The sequence below is a fragment of the Paramormyrops kingsleyae genome, chromosome 12 (genome assembly GCF_048594095.1).
Source record: "Paramormyrops kingsleyae isolate MSU_618 chromosome 12, PKINGS_0.4, whole genome shotgun sequence".
In the NCBI taxonomy this organism is placed as follows: domain Eukaryota; kingdom Metazoa; phylum Chordata; class Actinopteri; order Osteoglossiformes; family Mormyridae; genus Paramormyrops; species Paramormyrops kingsleyae.
Genome location: NC_132808.1, coordinates 17,740,681 through 17,764,426, shown reverse-complemented (window position 1 = coordinate 17,764,426; position 23,746 = coordinate 17,740,681). Strand labels below are relative to the sequence as shown.

Below are 23,746 nucleotides of genomic sequence, written 5' to 3'. Positions count from 1 at the left end.
GAAACTGTATTAATTATTTTTGAAATGCAGTTTATCAACTCACACACTTCATTGCATTAACATTAAAATGCGTTTATTCCCATTTCTGAACAGTAACAAAATTCAGGGGGGAATTACAACCATAGGGTAATAATCCATACAATTTCACAAATCAATAACATAAGCCTTTTTTCATATAGAAACTTTTTACAGTGCAACAGTGTAATTGTTCTTCATTTCTAACCTTTTTTTTCTCATTGACAGCATCCAGAAGTAAGGAGACTGAGGGTGTTTTTTGGGATGACCTGGCCTATTTAATCGAGGAGCAGTGCATTGCTGACTTACTGCAGGCAAAACAAAAACAGATAGACAAAGCATTCGTCCAGGCCTATAGCCAGCTAATTAGACTGCCTTCAGTACTGTCTTAGTCAGAGCAGAAGAGGGAAAGTCGTTTGCAGATAAGATACTTGATACTAAACAGCTGTATTTACAAAGCAGAGAACACGCACGAGTGACTCTGCAGAAATAGCACGTAGATTTGTCAAACATCAAAGAGTTTATTTACATACAACGTAGATAATTCACTTACAGATAAACATGAAACGAACCTGGGCTGTTTGTAATAGGCTGTTTCCATACAGACTTTTACAGGAACAAGCACAGGCTCAGGAAATATTATCCTTTATATTGTCCAGATGGGGATATCCTAAAAACTGAAAATAAATACATAATTTAACAATGTAACAACATGGCCAAAATCACCCGAATATATTGCAGAGCAATAATCTAACACTGCTATAACTAGAATGTACTTTTTAAACCTAATTTTACTTGATAATTACAATATGAAATAACTACTCGCAGTGGCCACTTTATTAGGTACACCTACCTATTAATGCAAACAACGCGCTCCTGCAGACAGTAAATTAGGTGGCTGAAAATTATTATGTACAGCAAACAGTCCGAAGTAAAAGGCTTGGTTAAGGTACTGCTCAGTGTTAGAATGGCGCAGATGCCTGACAGGAGTGATTTCGAATGTGGCACAATTATTGGTGCCGTAGGTGGTGATTTTCATACCCCTGCGGTATCTAAAGTTTTCACTGGACGGCGTAATGAATAAAACCCATCCAGGCAGGATCAGCTCTGTAGCTGAAAACACTGTATTAATGAGAGAAGTCAGAGGAGAATGACCAGGCTTGTTAAAGCTACCAGGAAGACCACACGTCCAAAGAAAGGACAGGTCAGTATAGCAGAGGTGTGCAGAATGAGATCTCTATGTATAAGTCATCCACCCCTTAAGCAGTTCTGGAGATAATAGGGGATCTTACCTGGTGCATAGGAGTACCTAATAAAGTGGGCACCAAGGGTATGTTTAGTATTACAGCTAAAAACTATAGAATATGTTATGATAATGTAACTAATAACTTACAATTGTTTAAAATAGTAACATTCTACAAAAATCAGCATTTGATTGTTCTAGACAATTAACAATTTGTGTGTTTACAGATATTTTTCTTCTGTCTTTGACCCCCATCTACTGCAGTCCTATCTCATTTTATCTCACAGGAAGCCAGGCCTGTACCTGCTCTCTTCAGCCCTGACGGACAGGAGGGGGGACAGGTCGGAAGATTGGTACATCCCTGACCTCGTTCTGCCCTGGCATCCTCGTAGGTCTGGCATCAGCCCCCCCAGGCAGAGGCTGGGGTCCGGGCTCCTGTCTGAGGCGTCTTCCAGCCGCACCCCATCCACGTCAATGACCCTGCCAGCGGGAAGTGCTGGGGAAGACGCCCCCTTGTGGTGTGTTGTGGGAGTGTGCGTCTCTTCGCATCCTGGAAACAAGCAAAAAAATAAAATCAAGATCCACGTCACCGGTCTGGGCTTAGATCCAACATTTACCCAAACAACTAGTACTGATTAAAAAATGAGGATTAAATAAAGTGATAAAATATAAGGAATTGATTTGAAAAGCTGCATAATATATATATGAGGGAACAGTTTTCATCATCATAGATTGCAAAGGCGGTCTGCAGATGTTTTGTGCTATCAGGATATCAGCCTGATAAAATGGTAATTTAATTTAAATTGAATTTAATTTAATTTAAATGTGTCTCTTTGTAGCCTTTCTGGGCGTTTCCAGAAGGTTTGGGGACTGGAAACCAAAGCAGCAGTCACTAAAGAGAGAGCTTTGTATCTCAGTCCCTCTATACAGAGGACTGAGGTTTTAGGTTTTAGGAGGATGGGGTCATGCTTTGTAATGGAGCAGACCTTGTCTTTGAAGTGCTGCTTAGGTAGGTAAAAAGGATCTGTCTGTTTTACTGGGAGACTGACAGAGGGAGTGGGTAGCACAGGAGTGGGAGTCAACACGCTGAGTGTTCCTTGGTTCTGTTCCTACCAGCAGCACGCTGAGTGTTCCTTGGTTCTGTTCCTACCAGCAGCACGCTGAGTGTTCCTTGGTTCTGTTCCTACCAATATAAATGATGTTGTGTTCTATTCAGCCCCAGTAGCCCAGACCAAATTTTAAACACCAATACCACTTGAATTGCAGTTTGTACAATTGACAGAATTGGGCAAGATATGATAGTAATGTAATTTAAGTAGCTGGGTAAATGTGGTGAGACAGGATTGTATAGGTGTGGTGTGGTGTAGCATTGTCTCGCATCAACTAGGGTTTTTGGAGTGTGGTACCATGTGATGCAGTCTAAGATTAGCCACCTAAGATTGCGTAACCCTGCTAAGGTGTGTTATGGGCAAAAATGTTGCCCAATCAGAGTTGTATAGCGGTAGGCTGTGGACCAGAAATAAGTACAAACATGCGTGTCGTTTTCATCACACTTGGTCAGCGAGTGAAACGGATCGACTGGCCTTAGAAGGAGTCATTCGTATTTCCCAGTGCCTAAGATCTTACTTTTCTGTTAAGCTGTACCCCTAACCCAGCCCTGTGATTTGGGACCCAGGCGGGTCACTGGCAATGTGAAGCAGGATGAAGGTGTCTCAGCCAATCCAAGGCCGCCACTTACTTACGTTGACCTTAACCCACGGACAAGCACCTCAGTGCAATAATTTGGCCTTCTGGGTCATTCTGGCTATTATTCTTCACAGCTAGCAACATTCACTAGAAAGGCACAGGGAAGCTTCGCTAGCAAATAGGCCCTTAATCACTACAAATGCAACGTATCAGAGGGTGAATCTCAGCTCTCTGCCTCACCTAAGATACAGGTAGCTCTCGAAAGATGGGGATTAGGTTTGTGCTTTAGGTTTATAATTACTTGCTCGCTTGCTGTGAGAATTCTGAAGCATGCTGTGTGCTTTAATATATAAAGTGTCAATCATCTGCTTTGTGTCTGCAAGGGGCCTCACTCAATGAATAGAAAAGGAAAGGATTTCTCAACAGCTCAAGCAGTTGCCGAACGACACACGAGTCAAGTGTAATTCTAATGAACATGCTGCCCTCTGGTGGACAATCTCCTTATCTATACTGTATTCAACCATGCACAATCTGGGATCAAATCATGTTTTTGACGCATTGGCCATTACTATGTCTGTCTGATTTTGCCCAAAACTGGATGATTTAGATATTACTTTATTTTTTATTAGAAAAGAAAAAAAAACGCAGTGACACTGTACTTAGCCTTCCCCGCTGGACTTCCAGTTCTCACCGCCTTCACTGGGACCCTAATGGGTTATGTGCCAGTTACTGAAAATGCATGGATAGAGGGCTGACTCTCATTAACCTTCCTGTCGTGCTCGTAGGTGGAACCCTCTGACATATGACAGCAGAGGATGGCAGTGTAGTTAAATGTCATGTGGACTTGCATGGCACCTTCGCCAAGGAAACGGATGTAGATGCAAGTCAAATCAGCTAAAGGTCTCACCTTTATGGAAATGAATCAGTTAAAACTCGGGAGCCAGCACAAATGCATTATTAAACATTGCATAACAAATTAAAAGGCCCTCTCATTAGACTGTAGTCATGTGTTTATTTCCTGTGTAATTACTGCCAGCAGTGTAGACAGTATCGGCCAGCAGTATCAGCCCCAGTACCACTTCATGAAAGATGGCGGTGGTTCATTAATGCTTAATCAAACAGCACCACATTAATTTTGTTTGGGGATATTGCTACCAAGCTGTGTGTTCTGAGGGGGGTGTGGCTTGATGTGAGCTCCGCCCACCATGCACCCAGCGTGAGCTTTGAAGGAGTCACAGCGCAGGTGAAAAATGGAAAAAGGAGGCCTCAGCCATGACTTCACCACACTTCAGAAAGCAGACCCAAAGCACAGAAAAATTATTACTGTATAGACCTCCACTTACCACTGACCCTTCCCTTAGCCAAGTCTTTAACAAAACCCTGAAAAGTATCACACAGGCAAAAGCGAACAAGCTGACAGAGGTAACACAAAGCTTACGCCTCCACAGAGAGGCAGGGGGATTTAAGGCATGGGAATAGAAACCTCTCAGCGTTTTCTCTGAAGATGTGTCACACATACAAGTCCGTGAGGAGACGCGGACCTTTCAGGAAAGAAGGCACTGTTTCTCTCGCACCCTCGCTAACCGCCAACTCACGGAGCTAAAACCGTTCAGAGAAGAGGTGGAAATACAAATTGGCGAGAGGAGAGGAAGGATGACTGAGAGAGGGACAGACTGCGTCCAGGCCTGAGCTGGACAGTTCTGTGGCTGTGCGTGGAATCCACACAAATTGCACGGAGAGGTTTGACAGGGTGACACAGAGGAGTGCATACAGAATGACACACTTATGGAGGCGAAGGCATTCAGCCTCGCGCACACAAACACACATGGTAGACAGAGCTGGCATTTCAGGTGTGTTTATTAAGTCCAATCAAATGTGTACAGGAAGACTCAGAAATAAATACTAACATAAAACATGGAGGAGAATGGTAGTGAATGGATGGTAACTTAACAATGCTTTGGGTGAACAGCCGGCAAAAGTGCAGTATTCTGTGCTGAAGTCTTAGACCTCCAAGAGAAATAACGTTTAAATTTATATTACATAAAGGTATGTTAGCTCAGCCTTTTCAAAACCTCTCCTCAAGTCAGAACCATCCAATAGGTACCCATGCATTTGTTGAAATTGACCACTAGCATACCATGTTTGGCTAATCAATATCTCATAAAATCACCTAATTAAGTCAAATAATTAAAGTTGGCGGGTGATGAAATTTAGCAAAAGGAGCAAAACGAATAAGTCGTTGCTGTTTCTTCAGAATACATGAATTTATACATGAAAGCAAACTAGTAAACAGCACCTAACTAACATGAATGATGTTTCATTTAAACTATTATTTCTCAGTCCGCTCCTCTGGGACCCACAGATGGTCCAGGTTTTTGTTCCCTCCCAGCTCACCCTCACAGTCTGAGGGCCCCCGAAGAGCGGTTTGCCAAACGCTGATTTAAACCAAATCCTGTTTTCCAAGCATTGTTGAATTGCATTTTATGGGGAGACAAGACAGAAAGACGACATTACTTTTAGTGGTATTTATTTTAGCAGAATATATATTTTATTTATTTAGTGGTATTTATTGGACCAAGTTTAAGATAGCAGCATATTTTGGTGACCTCGTTTTGGGTTTACACAACATACGGGTCGGAGTTGTATGAGATACAAAGCCAGGAGCCAAAGCAGTCTGTTACTCTGCTGGCTTCTTGGTCAGCCACAGGTAACTGGCACTCACCTCCTGAATGTGGGACAATATCAGCCCAAAGTCTCTATGGGGTCCCGTCAGGACTAAAGCACTGTGTCTAACCATCCACAGAACCTGCTTTGGGTCCGAGGCAGTACGGCGTAAACACTCACGGTTGCCCATGAATGAGGAAGTAAAACTTATAGGCGGAAATAAGAATGTACTATATCTACAAATAAAATATCAAAAATATAAAGTGTCATATTTTAGTCATGGTTGAAATCTGAAAATAGACCCGGGCTTAGCCTCTTTTTGAATCTTTAGGAAGTTTGTTTTTGAATAAATAAAAGTGCATCCGCTAGACGTGACGTGGGTCGTTTCAGTCATCTCAGTCCACACCTCCGCACACACGCACGCTGAAGCATCACTCTCCCGCGGTACCTGAACCTCCCCGAGCATCCACCTCGCTCCTGGAGGGGGCCTCTGGCGGCAAACGGAGCGGGGATCCTGAAACATCCCCATCTGCGACCGGGGCCAGGTCGGCCTCGCTCTCCTCCTCCAAGGCCAGGAAAGGGGCGGGGCTCCGCGAGGATGGCGGGGCATGCAGCGGACGTGCGGTGCTGCTGGGACCGTTCCCGCAGACGGGCAGGGTGGAGTCCAGGCTCTGAAAGTTCCGGCTGGCAGTCAGGGTGCTACGGCGGGACGCGGGGGTGGGGTGGACGGCCTTAGGTTCGGGCTCGGGTTTGGGATCAGCAGGAGTCCGCAGGAAGTCGGGCAGCACTAGAATCTGCTCAGTCAGTAATCCTCGCTGGTCGTCTGCCCGGCAGCTTTGGGCTCTGGACAGAAGCTCAAAGAACTCTGCAAAGCGAAATGTGCCAGTGGCAGACTGTAACAGACTGATTGTTTGTCTCCTTTACTGTCACACGTACACCCCTGGAAAAATAACTGGAATAATAATGTGTATAACTAAGGCTATAAGCAGCTAGAATGGTAGAGAGGAAGCAGGATGAGGCTCTAAGCCGCTGAAATGATAAAGAGAGGAAGCAGAATGAAGCTATGAGCAACTGGGATGTTAAGGAGAGGAAGCAGAATGAAGCTGTAAGCAAGTGGGATGTTAGAGAGAGGAAGCAGAATGAAGCTGTAAGCAAGTGGGATGTTAGAGAGAGGAAGCAGAATGAAGCTGTAAGCAGCTGGGATGTCAGAGAGAGGAAGCAGAGCAGAGTTACCTTCAGCTTCATCTATATTAATCTTTTTTTTCTCCCCGTGTTTGAAAGGTCGCCCCCCGCTGGAGCCCCCTCTGGCCATCACACAGCCCGACTTTCCAGGTCTCTCATCCCCCTGGGTGGCAACAATGAAAACAGACCGCATTAAGGGTCAGGACTGGGGCCATTCAAGATCCAAACAGGCTACCACCATCTGCCTCCCATAATGCCGTGCGCTTACACCCCCTTATCGTAGCTCCAGCCTGAGTGGCGTGTGTGCATGTCTGTGTATACTTGTGTGATTATTACATTTACACGGTTACAGTAAGCAGTTGCTTTCTGCCTGACTATCAGTGGTCATTATGTATTACAATACTGGTATATGAGTGTGTACATTTGTGCTTGTTAGTGAATTTTGCATATGTGCACGTGTGTGTGTGTTTGTGTGTGGGCATGTAAGTATTACATCGTGGAGACCAAATGTCCCCCGCAATGTAATGAAAATATGTTATTTTGACCTTGTGTGACAGTTTTATCAAAAAAAAATCTGTGTATGTAATCAAACACACAAAAATGTCCAAAAAATGTGTATTATGTTTGGTCAATTATGGTTAAGATTACAGCTGGGTAGAGGTTAAGGTTGCCATAGCTGGGATTAGGATTATGCCGATAGAAATGAATGGACGGTCCTCACAAACATATGAGTACAACTCTGTGTGTGTGTGTGTGTGAATTATTATGAAAACACAATGTGATAAAAAGTATTTGGACATTGTGGGGACCATTTTTTCAGGTCCCCAAAAGTTCTGTGACTGCAAGCAAAAAACTAAAAAGGCAATAAGTCTTGTATTTTGTTTGGTTACTTATGGTTAAATTAGGACGGGGTAAAGGTTAGGGTGTTTATGTGGGGACTACAGTTTTCCCTATAGAAATGAATGGAGAGTCCTCACAAAGATAGAATTTCAAATGTGTGTGTGTGTGTGTGTATAGATATATATATATATAGATATAGATATAGATACAGATATAGATATTCAGACTGAGAATCAGACAGGTTATACCAGCCAGAGGCAGCACAGACAGCAGATGACAGGGCGTCGTTAGGAGGGACCAGAAGTGGCAGGGTGTTGCACGAGGAAACTGCATGCCGTTAGGGGTGGCAAGGCAAGATACCATCCCCAGTGTACAAACAAGTGGAAGAGACACGCATAACTACGTCACGTGACACATCGCATACACATATACACACACTCTTACCGCCGAGGAGCGGCTTCGTGTGGTCAGAGGTGGTGCTCGGCGAGAACCCGAGGCACCAGACTTCTGTTTGTCTTCTGTGGCAACAAAAACAAATGGAGGGGTTAGGGTGTCAGACTTATCTGCAATACCACTTGCTACCACTAGGGGTGGCACATGCTCCTCAGACATGAGGACCAAGGATAAGGATATGACATCATATTTGCCATGTGTCAAAATTCCACGATGTGCCCTTACTCTTCTCCAAAAGTATGCATGCTATGTTAAATGTGGTGTAACCTTCTCACAAGAACGTGACTCACGTTTTTGTATAATTTGGTTGCTAGATCACCCACACCTGAATACACAGCTCACACATATAGTTAATACCTTTCTCTCACTTATAATAATAAACAAAAGTGCTATTTCTTCTTCAATAGCTTTCTTCAACCAGACAGGATTACATGCAAAAAAACTGATGCCAAAATATCACCTCATGTCATGGATTTTTATGTCTGTCGTTGCTGAATGGCACAGTATTTGCGCACACACTCTCCTAGCTACTGCAGGCAGCCTGTGACTCATGGCTGAGAATTACATGTATGCAGAGAATTATCCATCAGACAGGGTGTTTACGTGTATGTATGTCTGTTTCTTTATGTGTGTTTGTGGAGACGTTTAGTTGTTTTGTGGATATTTTTTCAGTGTTACGCAAAATCCTTCTAAATATACTTACGCATATTGTGCATTTGTGCGTGTATACCTTTTTTTGAAGCGTGCTCAGGCACATCCAGCACAACCCGGCATCCATCTAGACTAGATATGGGTGCTCCGAAATCCAGGGGTCCCGACTCCCCGCTCTACACGGGAACACGGAATGGGGGTATGTCAGACCTCACTCGCACGCCAACACAGCCCCGTCTGCCCCCAGCTGGAGCCACCTTACATAAACCCCAGAGGCTGGAGGTGCTGAGTGATGACGACTCTTCCTGGCTCCTCATTAGAGAGCCCAGTCTACAATGAGTCACATGTTGCATAACTTTTTTTTTATCTCAAAATTAGTCATATTACAATCACATTTCTCTCTGTTCCCATAACTCCAACATCTGAAGCAACTCGTTCTCGAAAAAAGACGACGGAAGCCCGTTGTGATTCGGACAACGGCGTGTTGAGGGATGACTTACAACTCTGGCCACCAGGTCGCTCAGATGAAAGCCATATTTTGCTACAACGGGCCGCAAGACCTCTGTGACAGGTTTGTTGGGCTTGGCCTTCAGTCCCACAGACCGGTTAATCGGGACGAGGTCCAGCCTGAAAGGCAAATGAAGCCAAGCAAACATAGATGGACTTGGTCAGGACATCGACAGCAGGGCAGTACTGAGGTTGAGCAGGGCGTCATTTAATCAAACACACTTACCTGAACAAAGTGCGTTTTTCTAATCTTAGGTCTCTTGTGCTCAAAGTTATGCAGTCTTGGTCCAGAACTAGGGGCTTCAAGAAGTAAAAAAAATATCATAAAACAAGAAAACTAGATATACTGTATTAGCTTGAGTAGATATAGATATATCAATCAGCCTCCTACTAGTACTTCTATATCAGATGCTCTTCTACTAGTGTATTTTATATTAAAGTCACCAGAAGATCTACTACTCTCGTCAGTGTTCTACAGCATGGATCAGTGCTCGAATTATGCCATGTGCTACACTACTATCATGCAGGCAGTCCCCAGGTTAAGAACGAGTTCCACTCCCTAAATCTGACTTCGAGTCAAATTGGTAGGTAAATCGGAAAAAAAGTAATACAGTAATTATTAATAGTAATATTATAGAGAAAATAAAAACTACATACAGTACTGTACTGTACATTGAGCAGACGAACCACTGATGCCATGCAAGAATGAGTTGTCTGTAAGTCAGACGTTCTTAATCCGGGGACTGTCTGTAATAACCCTGTTTGCAGTGTTACAGTATTCACAGTCAGTGATGACTACTGCTGTGCCTGTAGCCTTTGAATACTGAAGGAGGACGGTGGAGATTTTACCTTCTCTCCCCCAACCAAGAAGAGGTCCACAGAAGCCAGGTTGATGTGCAGTTTCTCACAAAGCTCCAGCAGCAGCTCCCTGATGGATACACCCGGGCGGATGGCCAGGGGGTAACGAGAGCCATCCGGCAAGTTGACGGTACACTGCGCCATGGCTTTATCACACACAGCCCCAGAGGGGCGGGGCTCTGCCTATATGAGTGACATCCAGGACAACCAATCAGGTAGGGGGCAATGGGAGGGACAAGATCAATGGGACAGATTGGTAGGGAGAGAGTGGACAATTGTAGGGATCAGTAGTGACGGCCAAATGAAGCTCAATGAACCATTTGCTGTATTTTTTGACCCCACTAGATGGTGCTCTTAGTTTGCTATGGGGGATGTTTTGAGCCCTTTATTGAATAGAGAGCACCACCTATTGGGGTCTGAAAATACAGCAAACAGTTGGCCATCATTAGGGATGACTAAGCCACATAGAATTTCATTGTATATTTTTGTACTAATAAAGGTGTCTTATGACACACTTTCCACTTTCATGTTGAAATTATTTAAAATAAAAAAAAAACATCACTTTGCATTTGATCCAAAAAAAATCCCAAAAATAAACTGAATGGGGGAAGTACTTTGAAAACACAGTATGCAATTAAAATTAATTCGCCTTCACATACACAGACACTGACCTCGGTTCCGGAGACCAGCTCCAAACTCGTACCCGAGGACAGCGAACCCCGCGACTCCCGTCGGCCATTGCTGCTGGAGAAATCCGCTACACCAACAACACGGGGGGAGGGGGCTTGAGCTCTGAGGTTTAGGCACGCACGGGACTTGTCAAGGACGAGGTGCCCACACTCACCATGATTATATTCTCCCAAGTCAGCTTTCTTGGACCCCTTCCCAAAGCTGGTGTTCAGAGTCCAGGAAGAGAAGATCCCTCTCTTCTTGTCTGTGTGTTCCTCCTTGTGGTCCTGGGTTCCTGCTTTGGTTGGTTTCAGTTTCTTACCCTCCTGTCAGATCAGCAGCAGAACAGCTTATTTTTTTTGATTCCTTTTTTTAAACATAATTTAAGAGTAGGGGTGGTACCCCGATGTCCTGGCTAAAATTGCCCGCTGTGGCCCTATCAAACCTGGCCCCCTATCCATCCCCTATATCTAACTGGTGAATCCTCTTCTGCCCCTTCACCACCTTAGCTACTGTGTGGTGAGCAGACTGGTGCAGAATGGCTGCTGTGGCATCATCCAGGTGGGGGCTACACAGTGCTGGTGGATGAAGGGGCTCCCCATTGGTTCTGGGTGTCTTGAAAAGCACTTACGAGTCTGGCCACCAGGTCGCTCAGATGGAAGCCATATTTTGCTACATTCATGCAGTTGTTCATTCATTCATTTGTTTGTTCATCATTCATTCATTCATTCATTCATTTAAATCAACATAGTTCAATAAAATGGTCTACAGGGAGTCATGGGATGGTGTAGTAACACAACCAAACAGATAAGACCAATTATATTTGAGTGACAATCGAATGGAAGTTACAGAGAAAACAAAACAGAAAGAGCCTCGCTGCCCCCTTGGCCTCCCCCTACCTGTAGATCCCAGAAACCCCCAGCCTCTATAATGACTGACATGCTTAAACGGAGAGTTTAATGTGGCCCATGCTCTGCGTGAGAAGCAGGTGATAATGGCGATTTCTTATTTGCTGTCACTGAGGAGCATTAAATAATTGAAAAGGTCATGCAGGAAATGTATGGCAGCACGACAAGGCGAAAGGTTACACCTACCATAGATAAATACCTTCCTGAGGGTAGCCAACAATAGCAATCTTTTGAAATTCTGCAACACTTTAAATTAAGATCTGCTTTTTAATTATTAATATACTGTCACTAATCATTTGATAATATACTAATACATAGAAGTATCATTCACAAACCCATTTATAAATGTATTACAATCATATCTTGCTCCTGGTATTTACTAAACAACTTGTAAATCACTTGCAAATACTAAAAAATGGGTTAGTAAACATACTCAGAAATTAGTTTTCAACGAGCATTTACAAGCTGTTTAGTAAGTACTTTGTTAAACAGGAGTATGAAATCTTTGTACTACATTTCAAAATTTGATTCTAAGTTAATCTTATTTGTACTAATGTAAAAAGAACCAAATATGCTTTATTTGCCATTTGCACAAGTAAATTGGAAGACTTCTTTTCACTGATCATCTTGCTCTCTAGCTTGGGGCTAGTTGATGTGCAGCACCCCTTGAGCTGGGGGTTAAGGGCCTTGCTCAAGGGCCCATTGACATGTGACTGTTCTGCCAAGGCTGGGGCACAAACCGGCCACCTTCTGATCACAGGTACAGAGACTTAGTATCAGAGATTAGTATCAGTTTATTAACAGTTAAGGAGCTGACCTAAAGTGTTACCATTAGAGTCTCTAAACTGCATATCATATGTGACTGTGTATTTCATCCAGGGTATCCCGTGACCTGAGCGCAATACTGCCAGGCTGAAGATCCCTGCTCACCAGCTACGCTGTACTGCAGTGTTTCCCAACCCGGTCCTCGGGGACCCATCGATGGTCCACAATATATTATATGTTTAATACCAAAAGCAAATAATTATTTTATAGTATGGATACTGCTGCAACAACTCAGCGATCGAATGTCTCCTTTTAGAAATCGCTCCCTGAAAATGAACTGGCAAGCAGTGATTTATCTTCACTCCGCGACCAGGATCACGACGGCGTCTCATTTAGGCTTGTTCTTCTGCCAGGCCCTCCCACACACTGAAATGTACATGCCTGGAAAAGCACTGGCAGCAAGTATCTTGACAGGAACTTTGCTGGACTGGCCAAATAAGGCAAATGTGGTGGGATGTGGCCGGATGTGGTGAAATTCATCTGGGTGTGGACAGATGTGGTGGAATTCTGTGTGGATATTATAGAATTCTGTGGTATATGGTAGAATTCTGTTGTATACAGTGGTATGGTAGAATTCTGTGTGGAAGTGGTGGAATTCTGTGGTATGTGGTGGAATTCTGTTTGGATGTGGTGGAATTCTATGTGGATGTGCAATAATTCTGTGGTATACGGTGGAATTCTGTGGTATACGGTGGTATGTTGGAATTCTGTGATATATGGTAGAATTCTGTGTGAATGTAGTAGAATTCTATGTGGATGTGGTAGAATTATGTGGTATGTGGTAGAATTCTATGTGGATGTGGTTGAATTCTGTGTGGAAGTAGTAGAATTATGTGGATGTGGTAGAATTCTATGTGGTAGAATTCTGTGTGGAAGTGGTAGAATTATGTGGATGTGGTAGAATTCTGTGTGGAAGTGGTAGAATTATGTGGTAGAATTCTATGTAGATGTGGTAGAATTCTGTGTGGAAGTGGTGGAATTCTGTGGTATGTGATAGAGAAAAGTTGGAAAAATGTGCTGGAATTCAGGAAGACATGGTCATGATTCACCTTCCTTGGTGTGGTCAACGTGGAGAAGCTTGAATGGTCAGAGCCAGCACTGTGCTTAGAGAGGACAGGACTGCTAGGTGGTTTCTGGGGGTCAGGCATGGAACGACCTTCAACCTCAGCCAGCATGCAGTCTCGGTACAGGGAGGATCTCAGAAAGCGAGTGTAGCTGTCAAACTTCATCAAGTTGAAGATCTGCAGTGGAAGAAGGTGCAGTGCTGCGTTAACATGGATTTTGTAGAATTAAAAGACAATTTGTAAAGCCAACAAAAACTGTATTCTACTGAGGAACTGACACTGCAATATAACTAGGAGACCTTTAATTTCTCATATGTTTCAGAAAGTAACATTTTTTGTATGTTGACAATCATAGGTGCATCTGTCTCAGTGTCAAGACCAGCCACATATATTTATAATTTACCATTAAACTTTTCAGTATGAACTTCCTGCATAGTTATAATAATAATAATGATAATGCTGACATTTTATTTTGCATTTCTTGCCATCACTATTGAGCCCTTCAGTAAGGCCCTTAACAAAATTACTCCAGGGAGATTGGTTGACCATGCTCTCTGATCCTCATTTGTATGTCACTTTGAACAAAATCATTTTCTAAATAAAACAAATTTTGAACAGGTACAAGAATTCTTTGGTTTTCACATACTCCATCTTACTCTCCTATGAGACACACATCATAGACAGGTAAGTGTGAAGTACAGGGTAAGTCATTAATAGGACCTTGCCCCCTGGCATGAGGTAAGGTTTTTTTATGAAATGTGTCACAATTAGCCAGGAAATATTAATGAGCATAGGCAAACATTTGTGTGAGAGGAACATGGACAGAGGTAAGTGTGAGCTGAGCGTAGACAGAGATTAGTATGAGAGGAGCATGGACACAGTGTGAGATGAGTGTGGACAGACATCAGTGCAAGATGAGAGTGGACAGAGATACGTACAAGAGGAGCATGGACAGAGATCAGTGTGAGCATACATACAGTATCGACACACCACAGCACAACAACAAAATGTGTCCTCTGCATTTAACCCATATGGGACATAGCGGGGGGCAGCTAATTCAGCCTCCAAGGGAGCAGTACGTTGCTCAGGGTACCTCAGTGGTACCTTGCTGGTCAGGGATTCAAATTTCAAGGGATTCTTTCAATTACAAGTGCGCTTCCCAAACCCCACTACTGCAGTGTAAGATGGTTGTGGACAGACATAAAGGTGAGATGAGCGTGGACAGAGATTAGTGTGAGATGAGCGTGGACAGAGATCAGTGTGAGATGAGTGTGGACAGAGATCAGTGTGAGATGAGCGTGAACAGAGATCAGTGTGAGATGAGTGTGGACAGAGATCAGTGTGAGATGAGCGTGGACAGAGATCAGTGTGAGATGAGTGCGGACAGAGATCAGTGTGAGATGAGCGTGGACAGACATAAATGTGAGATGAGTGTGGACAGACATAAATGTGAGATGAGTGTGGACAGACATAAATGTAAGATGAGCGTGCACAGAGATCAGTGTGAGATGAGCATGGACAGAGATTAGTGTGAGATGAGCATGGACAGAGATTAGTGTGAGATGAGCATGGACAGAGATCAGTGTGAGATGAGTGTGGACAGAGATCAGTGTGAGCAGAATGTGAATTTCTTCAGTTTATGGGAACAGAAACCTCACATATGAAAATGACACTATATGATCAAGGTGAGCTCGGGGTAAATGGAAGGCATGTCTGAATGCGACAGAGGTTGACATGGGCATCAAGGGCTGCCTACCTGGAGCTGGGGCTCGTGGAACATGTCCGGCCGCGGCGCGTTGAGCACATCATCCGCCAGCTGTGCCCGGCTGTCGATGTTGACAGGCGTGGTGGCCTGGCTGGACAGGAAGCTACTGTAGATTTCGCACGCTTTCTGGGAAAGCTGGAGACATGGGGGGGGGGAACATGTCTCTGCTCATCAGACAGACCTCTGTAGCGAAATGGTGCTGTGTATCTCCACAAATCCCTACACCTACCGATGTTACTCCTGGTGACAGAGCAGCGTGTGTACTGCATCTGAGCTCTACAAGAGCTGAACGAACAACCATGGAAAAAAAACTCAATCTAGTTTTTAAAAGTTGACTCAATCTTGTGCTTTAAACTGTGCAATTATTTTGTTACGACAATTTGTTAAGCATTAATAATAGAATAACTTGCTATCGAACCTCGTTCTGATTAATCGATCCTTTATATATTATTCAAGGTCCAGCAAACTTTGTTCATTACCAACTGCTTTCAACGGTATTAAAGCTGGGCAAGTGCAGAGCCCCATTTAAACAGTGAGACTGAATTAAAACTCATTATAGGATAAGTAATGAAGGACTCAGTGTTTTCCAAGCATACACTGGTTTATATCAATGTTACAACTCTACCTGCTTCTTGTCATTTTCAGGGAGATGGCTGAAAGATTCACAGGCTTGCCAGAACAATATATTCTCTTCACTAAACTCTTTCTTCAGAAATTCCTGGGGGGGAAACAGATGCACAAATGTAGTCGTTTCAAAGAGCAGCTATGTTTTGTAATAGTGATCCTATGAGTCAGCAAGGTGACTATGCCTCTCCCCCCGCCCCCAACCCCACCCCCAACCCCACCCCTACCCTGAGGACGCACCGAGAAGTAGTGAATTCCCTGGGGGTCCTGCAGAAGACGCTCAAAACCAGCTGCCCAGCAGCCCACAGAACGCTCCCCACTATTCAGGTTCACCTCGCTGGTGCCGACCTTCATGCCGGCTGGGGACGGTGATAACATGGTGTTAATGGCCTCGGTGCAACACCAGCACGTGTCCGTAGGCACATGGGAGCAACTCACAACACTTAGTTCTGCAGAGCCAATGGATCAGGATGTTCTCTGTAGTATTTCAGGTTTGGTGCCTTGCTCAAGGCAAACAGTGACAAAAATACGCGGCTCTTTAACCACCTACGGTCTTCAAAACAATACTCAGCACAGTAAATTGAACGGGAAAGAAGATCACCCGCCCATCTGCCTTCTGCTAAATAATCCCTGAGAAGCAAAGAAGCTAGTGACTGTAGTCATTGTTGGGCTGGTGTATTTGAAGGGTGCATGAACTTACCGCCTCCAGAGAGCGCAGAAGACTGCAAGAGAGAGAGAGAAACAAGAAAGAGCTCAGTGCGAGAGCTGGACCTTCTTCCGTGGCACTGCCAGGTTCAGTGCTGGCTTAGTCGCTGCTGTCAGGGAGCCATGTGGGCTCCTCAGCAATGACCAGCCTCTCCTTGACCCCATCCTTCCCCTTTAGGGCCCAAACTATGGGCTAGAGACAACCGGCCTACAGTTAAGATGCCTTAGGTGATAAAATAGGGGAGGAAGGAAGTCACATCACTATTCCGTTCACAACTGTAATATCAAAAAGCCAAAAATCACACAAACATATGTGAAGTCCTGCTTCACATTCACATGTATGTAGGTAGATACATATTTTATTGTCCCCATAGGGAAACATACAAAGGGACTCTACAAAGCTGGACCCTCCAAAAACACCACTCCTTCATACAAAAGACAACAGACAAAGTAGTAAATAAACAAACATGCTCACAAATAAATAAAATGAATAAATGAATGACTGAAAATGCTCATTACGTCTTTGGTTATTTAAGACTATTGTTCCAAATACTGATAGATATGGGAACGAAAACGAGTTCTTGAAAGCATGTAGTTTATGTGAAAGCCAAATATATACATATATACTAAATCCAAGATACTAGAATGTACATCTGAAGCTCCTATTAGAGTTTTGAAAGCATCTCCAGCGAAGAGAAAAGGACAGGAACACACCCCCCTATGGGCACCTCACTGCCAGCTAGCTAGCAGCTCCTGTGGGCGAGGAACTGTTCCCATTAGCTTAAAAGGTTCAAAGGGATCTACAATGACATGATATGGAGCCTTACTCTTCTTACTGTTTGTAGGCTTAACTGACACCTTTAACTGAAACAGAGCAGGTTTTTTCTATAGAGATTCATTTTATATAATACCCATGTTGACAACAGGAGCTTCCTGGGACTCCAACCAACATCCTTTAGGCTGAAAGCACACGAAGGCAACACAACATTGGGAGCTATATACACAGCACTCAGAAGATGCTGGGCTCAGATGGTTGGTAAAGCTTTGGCAGGATGTGAGAAACCTTCCAGAGGGGCTCAGCTAGGAACCGCCCCCAAACTACACCCCACTGCCGCTCCTCCCTGGATGTTATTATCTGGACGTGTAGTGGAAGATTTAAAAAAAAAAATAAAAAAGATTAAAAAAAATTCTAAAGCGAGACTCAAAATAGTCAGCTCTGTCACTTCTACCCAAGCGCCAACTACTCGCTGTTCCCAGCCACCTCCTGTTCTGAAGTATACTCTATTCCTAGCCGGAGAGAGGTGATAATGAAAGCAGGGTAGGAAATAATGCCGAGCAAAACCAGAGCAGAGGCCCGGAAAAAAAATACAACTGCTGAGGGCAGAGATGTTAAGACTTCAGGAGCATTGTTGGTGTTCGTAAACTCAGATCCGTTGACTTTTGTTAATTACCAATAATGAACAATCTCATTTGTTAGGAAAAACAAGCATGACAATCTGTATACAATGAAAGTTTCCACAGGGAACATTACTTAACTTTTTTGTGTTTAACAATGAAGGTAAATCACCTGGTACTGAACAAATGACTGGTAATCAGGAAGAACTTCCCAGTGAGCGGGTAAGAGTAAACCATTCGATACTCCCTCCACCTGTTTAGGCAAGTCTCTCCAGCAAACTGGCATAAAGAAAGCAACCATTTCAGATGGCTGTCTTTCTTAACAGACAGTACATTAACAAAGCAGAACAACCACTGACAAACACATCTCTGTCTCCTCAAGGTCTGAGCCACCTGAAACATCTGGGAACCAGCCCGTTAGATTCATCCCACATGTTGCCAACCAAACTGAGCAGCTACGTAAACAGCCGGACCACCCGGTGTCACTTACAGAGGGGTATGCTTTTCTGAAGGACAATCTCTTTTTGAAGCTCATTTTCCCGTGGGCTTACAGACCGGCCGCTCCGTTCTTCTGCGTGCCTGAGTGACTTCCCTGTGAGATTGGGTGGCCGTGCCCATACACGTCGGGCCCAAACCTGCCCGACAACGTCGCGATCCCCGCCAACGCAACGCACACTAGCACATGAATCCTGCCTTTCTCTCTCTCTCTCTCTCTCTCTCTCAGGCGGGCCGGCTTTCACTGCTACCATGGGACGCCAGTGACACACAGTATTCTCCAGCAAACCAGTAATCTATGTGGAATGACTTTTGACTGACAAGTCAAAGGTCATCGAAATGTCTTAAAGCCATTCACACTGTCCACAATTGTCCCACGACACAGGCTAGCAGCATGAATAAATCTATGACAAATACCGTTCACCGTTGGGCCCTTGAGCAAGGCCCTTAACTCCGAAGTGCTCCAGGGACTGGCTGACTCTGCTCTCTCAATTATACGTCACTATGGATAAAAACGCCTGCTAACTAAATAACTGTAATCCCTCCAGCTTCCATACCAGCTAGTTCTATGCAGGGGATCAGAGTCTATCCCTGAAGCTACAGGGCAGAGAACAACCAAAGGTAGGGCACCAGCTCACCACAGGGCACAAAGATATCCCTGTAGACAATTAGGTTACCATGTTTTTGGACTGTAGGGGGAAACCAGCAAACCCACAAGGGACACCATAAGGACACAGGGAGAAATGCATGCTCCGCACACATGGGAAAGACTCGAACCCTAGTCCCAGAGCAGTGAGGCAACAGTCCTAAATACCATGCCAACCCCACATTGCAATTGTAACTGTAAATACATGATCCATTAAGTTGGGCGACGCACACAAGTATCATGAGACATAATAGGATGAGAAAACAACATGTCAGCCCACAGTTACCCTTAAGGTCAGTCCCAGTGCATCATGGGGGATTTTGCACTCTTCTGGAATGGACCATCTTTATTTGATTCATCCCAAAAATCTTCTGTTGGCATCATGTTGTGCTGTCTGTGCTGGTCACTGTAATATTTGCACGTTGCTCGTCCTCTCCTCCAGCAAACTGGATGGACCACAATTCCCCATGTGCTGTTTGAAAAAAACCACAGCATCCACGAGGCCTTTGACGCAGAAATCCTGCCATTCCTGAGATGCTCATTACATGATTAGCTGACAGGAAACAAAACAAACCACGTTCCATTTCCAGGAGTCAGAAAATCACCACCAGTGATGGAGATATTAATGGTGAATTATGGGTAAACGTTTACACCGACACTGTAGAGGAAGACTAACACAAATCCTGTGCAAATCTTCTTTATAAGGGGTTGAGTCAGTTGCAGTGTAAATGTTTTTATTTAACTGTATCACCTTTGTGTTTTGTGTAAACCACAGCAATTCAGAAAAGGAATTTGAAAATAAAAAAACCTTAAAAACTTTGTCTTCATGCTGGTGTTCTTGTAATCAGATCTGACTAAACAAAAGGACAATTTTCGAACAATATCGGCTGCACGTTTTGTCGTGAGCTGTTTGTGCCACTTGTCGGAGATGCCATTTAAGCCCATCGCAAATATTAAATATTCCATTCAGATATAAACAAGCATTGTTGACAGCGAGACGATATTTTTATAGAATATCCATGCACGCACACGCAGTTTCAACGATAAGCCCCCACACTCACACCCCAGGGTGGAATGTCAACTACAAGACTTGCGTCACTATTCCAGGCAGCTGTCATATGGACTCACTGAGGTACACCCAGTCACATATAAAGAATTTTCTTATCCTAAATTTAATTACCAGTTCAGTTGTCACATTGATGCCTAATACAGTAAACAGGATTCCCTACATTCTCTTAGTAGGTTTAGTCCAATCACTTTGCTTTATTTTTGTTGTTGCATGGTACAACTAAGGTAGGCACTACAATTAATGATCAGTGTCATTTGGGGTTTCCTAATTTAAGTTACAAACTGGAGACATAAGTATGAATCATCACCAGTCCCAGAAAAAAAAACCTGAATGGCTAAACCACAGGAAACCACAGGAAATGATTCCTCAAAATACTATTCAGATTTGGAGTTATATAGATGTTTCCAGACGGTAAATGTAAAAAAAGACCGAAGGAGTAGGTTTGGTTTCAACCTTAGTAGGGGCCAAATCAGCCCCAAACCCCCGAACCCCCTGTCCCTACTGTCCATACTCAAACTGATACCCTTGAAAATTATGCATATTACATGCATATTAAAATCAAAAGATTACAGTGCCAACCAGAAATGGTCACACACACACACAGACACACAAAGACTTGTACTCATATGTTTGTGGGGACCGTCCTCGTCCATTCATTTATATGGGCATAACCCTAATCCCACCTATGGCAACCTTAGCCTCTACCCAGCCCTAACCTTAACCTTAAGTAACCAAGGAAACTGCAAGTCTTTTGGCAGTTTTAGTTTTTTAGTTGCAGTCACAGATTTTTATAAAACTGAATTTACCCTTGTGGGGGACAAAAAAAATTGTCCGCACAATGTCAAAATAACAGGTTTTTATCACATTGTGGGGACATTTGGTCCCCACAATGTAATATAGACATGACCAACCACACACACACACACACACACACACCATAGCCTTTTAGAAAACGCAAGACATTCGCAGACAACTGAGAAGAAACAGGAGTCGACAGCTCTGTGGGTCTGGGGGCAAACGAGCTGGATGGAGCTCTGGGATTTGATCCCATACCCCTCCGAGGCAAAGACAATTCAGTATAAATAAACAGTATATATAGAAATGTGAAATTAGAGTTAGTCATGGATCACAAGCTGCCCAAAGCTTAAAAAAAAATGAATAAGGCCCAGACAGTGACAAAATTCACTGTGTCATATCAGATGTCACTGCAGCCTGTCAGGTTTTGACAGCCCTGTCACAGTGACAAGATGAAAAATGGCACGGGCCATTCTGTGTCAGGCCGAGGTGGCCTGAGTGAGTGTGTGGAGTCTCCGATTCCCCCTGTCTGTGAGGCCGATGTTTCAGCCTGCACGAAACAGGTGCGAAGATGGAAGAGCCAACGCGCTGGACATTTTGCAAAATGTCGGGTTCGTACGCTCTTTAATGTCCTACCTCCTGCCAAGGGAGATCGTTTTCCATGAAATGTTCTCCCACGCATTTAAAACAGGACACTGCAGCAGGACTACAAGCTGTGTGGTGTCTCTACCCTAATGCTGCCCTCTTCTGGTGGCTCCCAGGACAGCTCCGTGACTACAGGGGAAGCCCCTCTCTACACATCAGATGTATAGTGTTGCCAAATAAATTAAAATGAAATGCAACTACCAAACTAAGCATTTTTTTAGCATTTTTATAAGCATTTAAAGTAGCAAAATCCATGTCATCTTATAATACGGATGATTTAGAGAAACAAAATCCTTCGAGCTAGGATAAGTTCGGATAAATCCTTTGAAAATCCATCGGGTAATGAGGCTCCACACTTCAGCTCAAGTTAATGGCATATTTAAGAGCAAATCTGAACAGACGCACCAGAACTCCTCCATCCAAACAAGGCGATGGAGAAACTAGACCAGCCGATGCGACACACCTAAAAAGCGACGCAGAAACCACCTGTTCATTTACACCCTTCCTCAATCAACGCTGTGTGATGCAAGATCAAAGCACCACTCAGAGAATGCAATACGCACGGACCTCGCCCGCAACACTGAAGTTAGACATTGTTAAGTGGAACTGAGTCAATGTCAGAGGTATGGATTGCATGGAGGACTCCTGAGCCCCTGGAGTCACTCCTGTTGGAGTCGCGTTGAAGGCGGCCACCTGAGTGGTGAGGGGTGCCCGTACTCACTCCGCTGGAGCTGCCCAGACAGGTGTGCTCCATGTGCCTTTAACTCCCCATGGGAGTCATGCCACCAGCCAGCGATGTGTGGATGAAGAGCAGCCGGCCTCGAGATCTTGTGTGCGGCTACCCGTCCAAGCAGTGCATCTCTACTCTCACACTCCTCTGCTCTCTCTTTCTCTCTCTCTCTCTACTCTCACGCTCCTTTGCTCTCTCTCTCTCTCTCAGTCTCCCTCTCTCCTTTCCCTCCTCTCTCTCTCTCTCTCACACGCTGTCCTACCTCCCTGCAGTTTCTCTGATGCCCAGTGGGGGCATACTGCCACAGTGCTCTCCCTGTGTTACATGAGCGTGTCATTCAGGATCTCCCGCAGCTGCTCGAGTGTACTGCGCTCCGTCACAAACTTGACTGTCCCTAGGTAAAAGGACTGCTTTGATCTGACAGAAATAAAGCGACATCCATGGGATGGTGCCGGCGGTGGCTTCCGAAAGACATTAAAACAAACATGGCCGCTAGACTCCATCGTTCATCAGCTACTCTGACGCTGAAGGCCAAATGCACACGTCCAACACCACACCCACACACACTCTATCGGGGTGCATTCTGACTCACCCAGGACCCAGGCAGTGATGGATGTCCCCGCGATGAAGCAGTGGGAGAAAGTCTTCCTGAGGACCAGCATGCAGAGCAACGAGAATCGTAATGAACTGCTTCATCTGAGCTTGCACCAACTGAACATCACACTCCTTGAAATGCTTGATCTGAAATGCTGGAATTTGTGGAAATACAAGCTATATACAAGGTCTCCGATACATTTCACTCAATAATTCTTATAAATGAGCTATTAAAAAGAGGACATTTTGTTCTCCTCATTCCACCTGTTCCTTATTTCATGAAAAAAAGAGTGTTGGACATTGCACCTTAAAAATGGCAGGATGCCGCTAATTAGCTGAAGGATCTGTGCCCAGGACTGCAATCCCTTGGCCAGCAGTGTAACCATTACATTGTTGGGTCCTTAACCCCATCTTCTCCAGGGTTGCAGGATGCTGCCTGACCCTATTCCCTGACTCCTAGCTTTCTTCACTCGATACTACAAAAGCATCTGCTAAACATAAACATCTATAGCTGTTGTTCCGGTACAGGGTCACTCGGAGCCTGGGGCCCTTCGCAGGAAGCACAGGACAAATGATACCCCTGGATATGAAGCCAGGCACATACTCACATAGAAAGAGCAATCTGGAAATCCATGCAGACAACATGCAAACAGAGCAGAACTGGAACCTTCAACAATGGCGGCATGAGGATGCATTGTTGCCTGAACATTTGTACTTA

The 23,746-nt window shown here is 44.3% G+C and overlaps 1 protein-coding gene across 4 annotated transcripts; it reads right to left on the bottom strand.

Annotated features, from left to right (window-relative positions):
- Positions 1-56: 56 nt before the first annotated feature.
- On the bottom strand, positions 57-23,104 carry rgs12a (regulator of G protein signaling 12a). Of its 4 annotated transcripts, XM_023809426.2 has the most exons (17): positions 18,545-20,020; positions 16,655-16,676; positions 16,195-16,313; positions 15,956-16,048; positions 15,322-15,465; positions 13,551-13,742; positions 10,944-11,094; positions 10,771-10,856; positions 10,091-10,282; positions 9,468-9,541; positions 9,235-9,361; positions 8,814-8,910; positions 8,075-8,148; positions 6,842-6,953; positions 6,057-6,473; positions 1,562-1,808; positions 57-692 (listed from the first exon to the last, which is right to left on the bottom strand). In XM_023809426.2, the coding sequence occupies exons 1-17, from the start codon at positions 18,587-18,589 to the stop codon at positions 686-688; spliced, it is 2,199 nt and encodes a 732-aa protein (XP_023665194.1). In that variant the 5' UTR covers positions 18,590-20,020; the 3' UTR covers positions 57-685. The 4 variants fall into 4 exon arrangements, with proteins under 4 accessions (XP_023665194.1, XP_072553699.1, XP_023665193.1 ...); XM_072697598.1 differs by lacking the exon at positions 18,545-20,020 and adding an exon at positions 23,027-23,104 and having other exon boundaries at positions 57-1,808; XM_023809425.2 differs by lacking the exon at positions 18,545-20,020 and adding an exon at positions 22,426-22,657 and having other exon boundaries at positions 57-1,808.
- Positions 23,105-23,746: the final 642 nt, after the last annotated feature.

Excerpts from the sequence above, each read along its gene's own strand:
- rgs12a (XM_023809423.2), bottom strand. The coding sequence starts at position 18,589 with ATGAGCTTCAAAAAGAGATTGTCCTTCAGAAAAGCATACCCCTCT. Across the intron at positions 15,466-15,955 it reads CTGAAAATGACAAGAAGCAG|CTTTCCCAGAAAGCGTGCGA; the intron begins GTAGAGTTGTAA and ends CCATGTCTCCAG. Across the intron at positions 8,911-9,234 it reads GCGACCTGGTGGCCAGAGTT|AGCGGGGAGTCGGGACCCCT; the intron begins GTAAGTCATCCC and ends GTTCCCGTGTAG.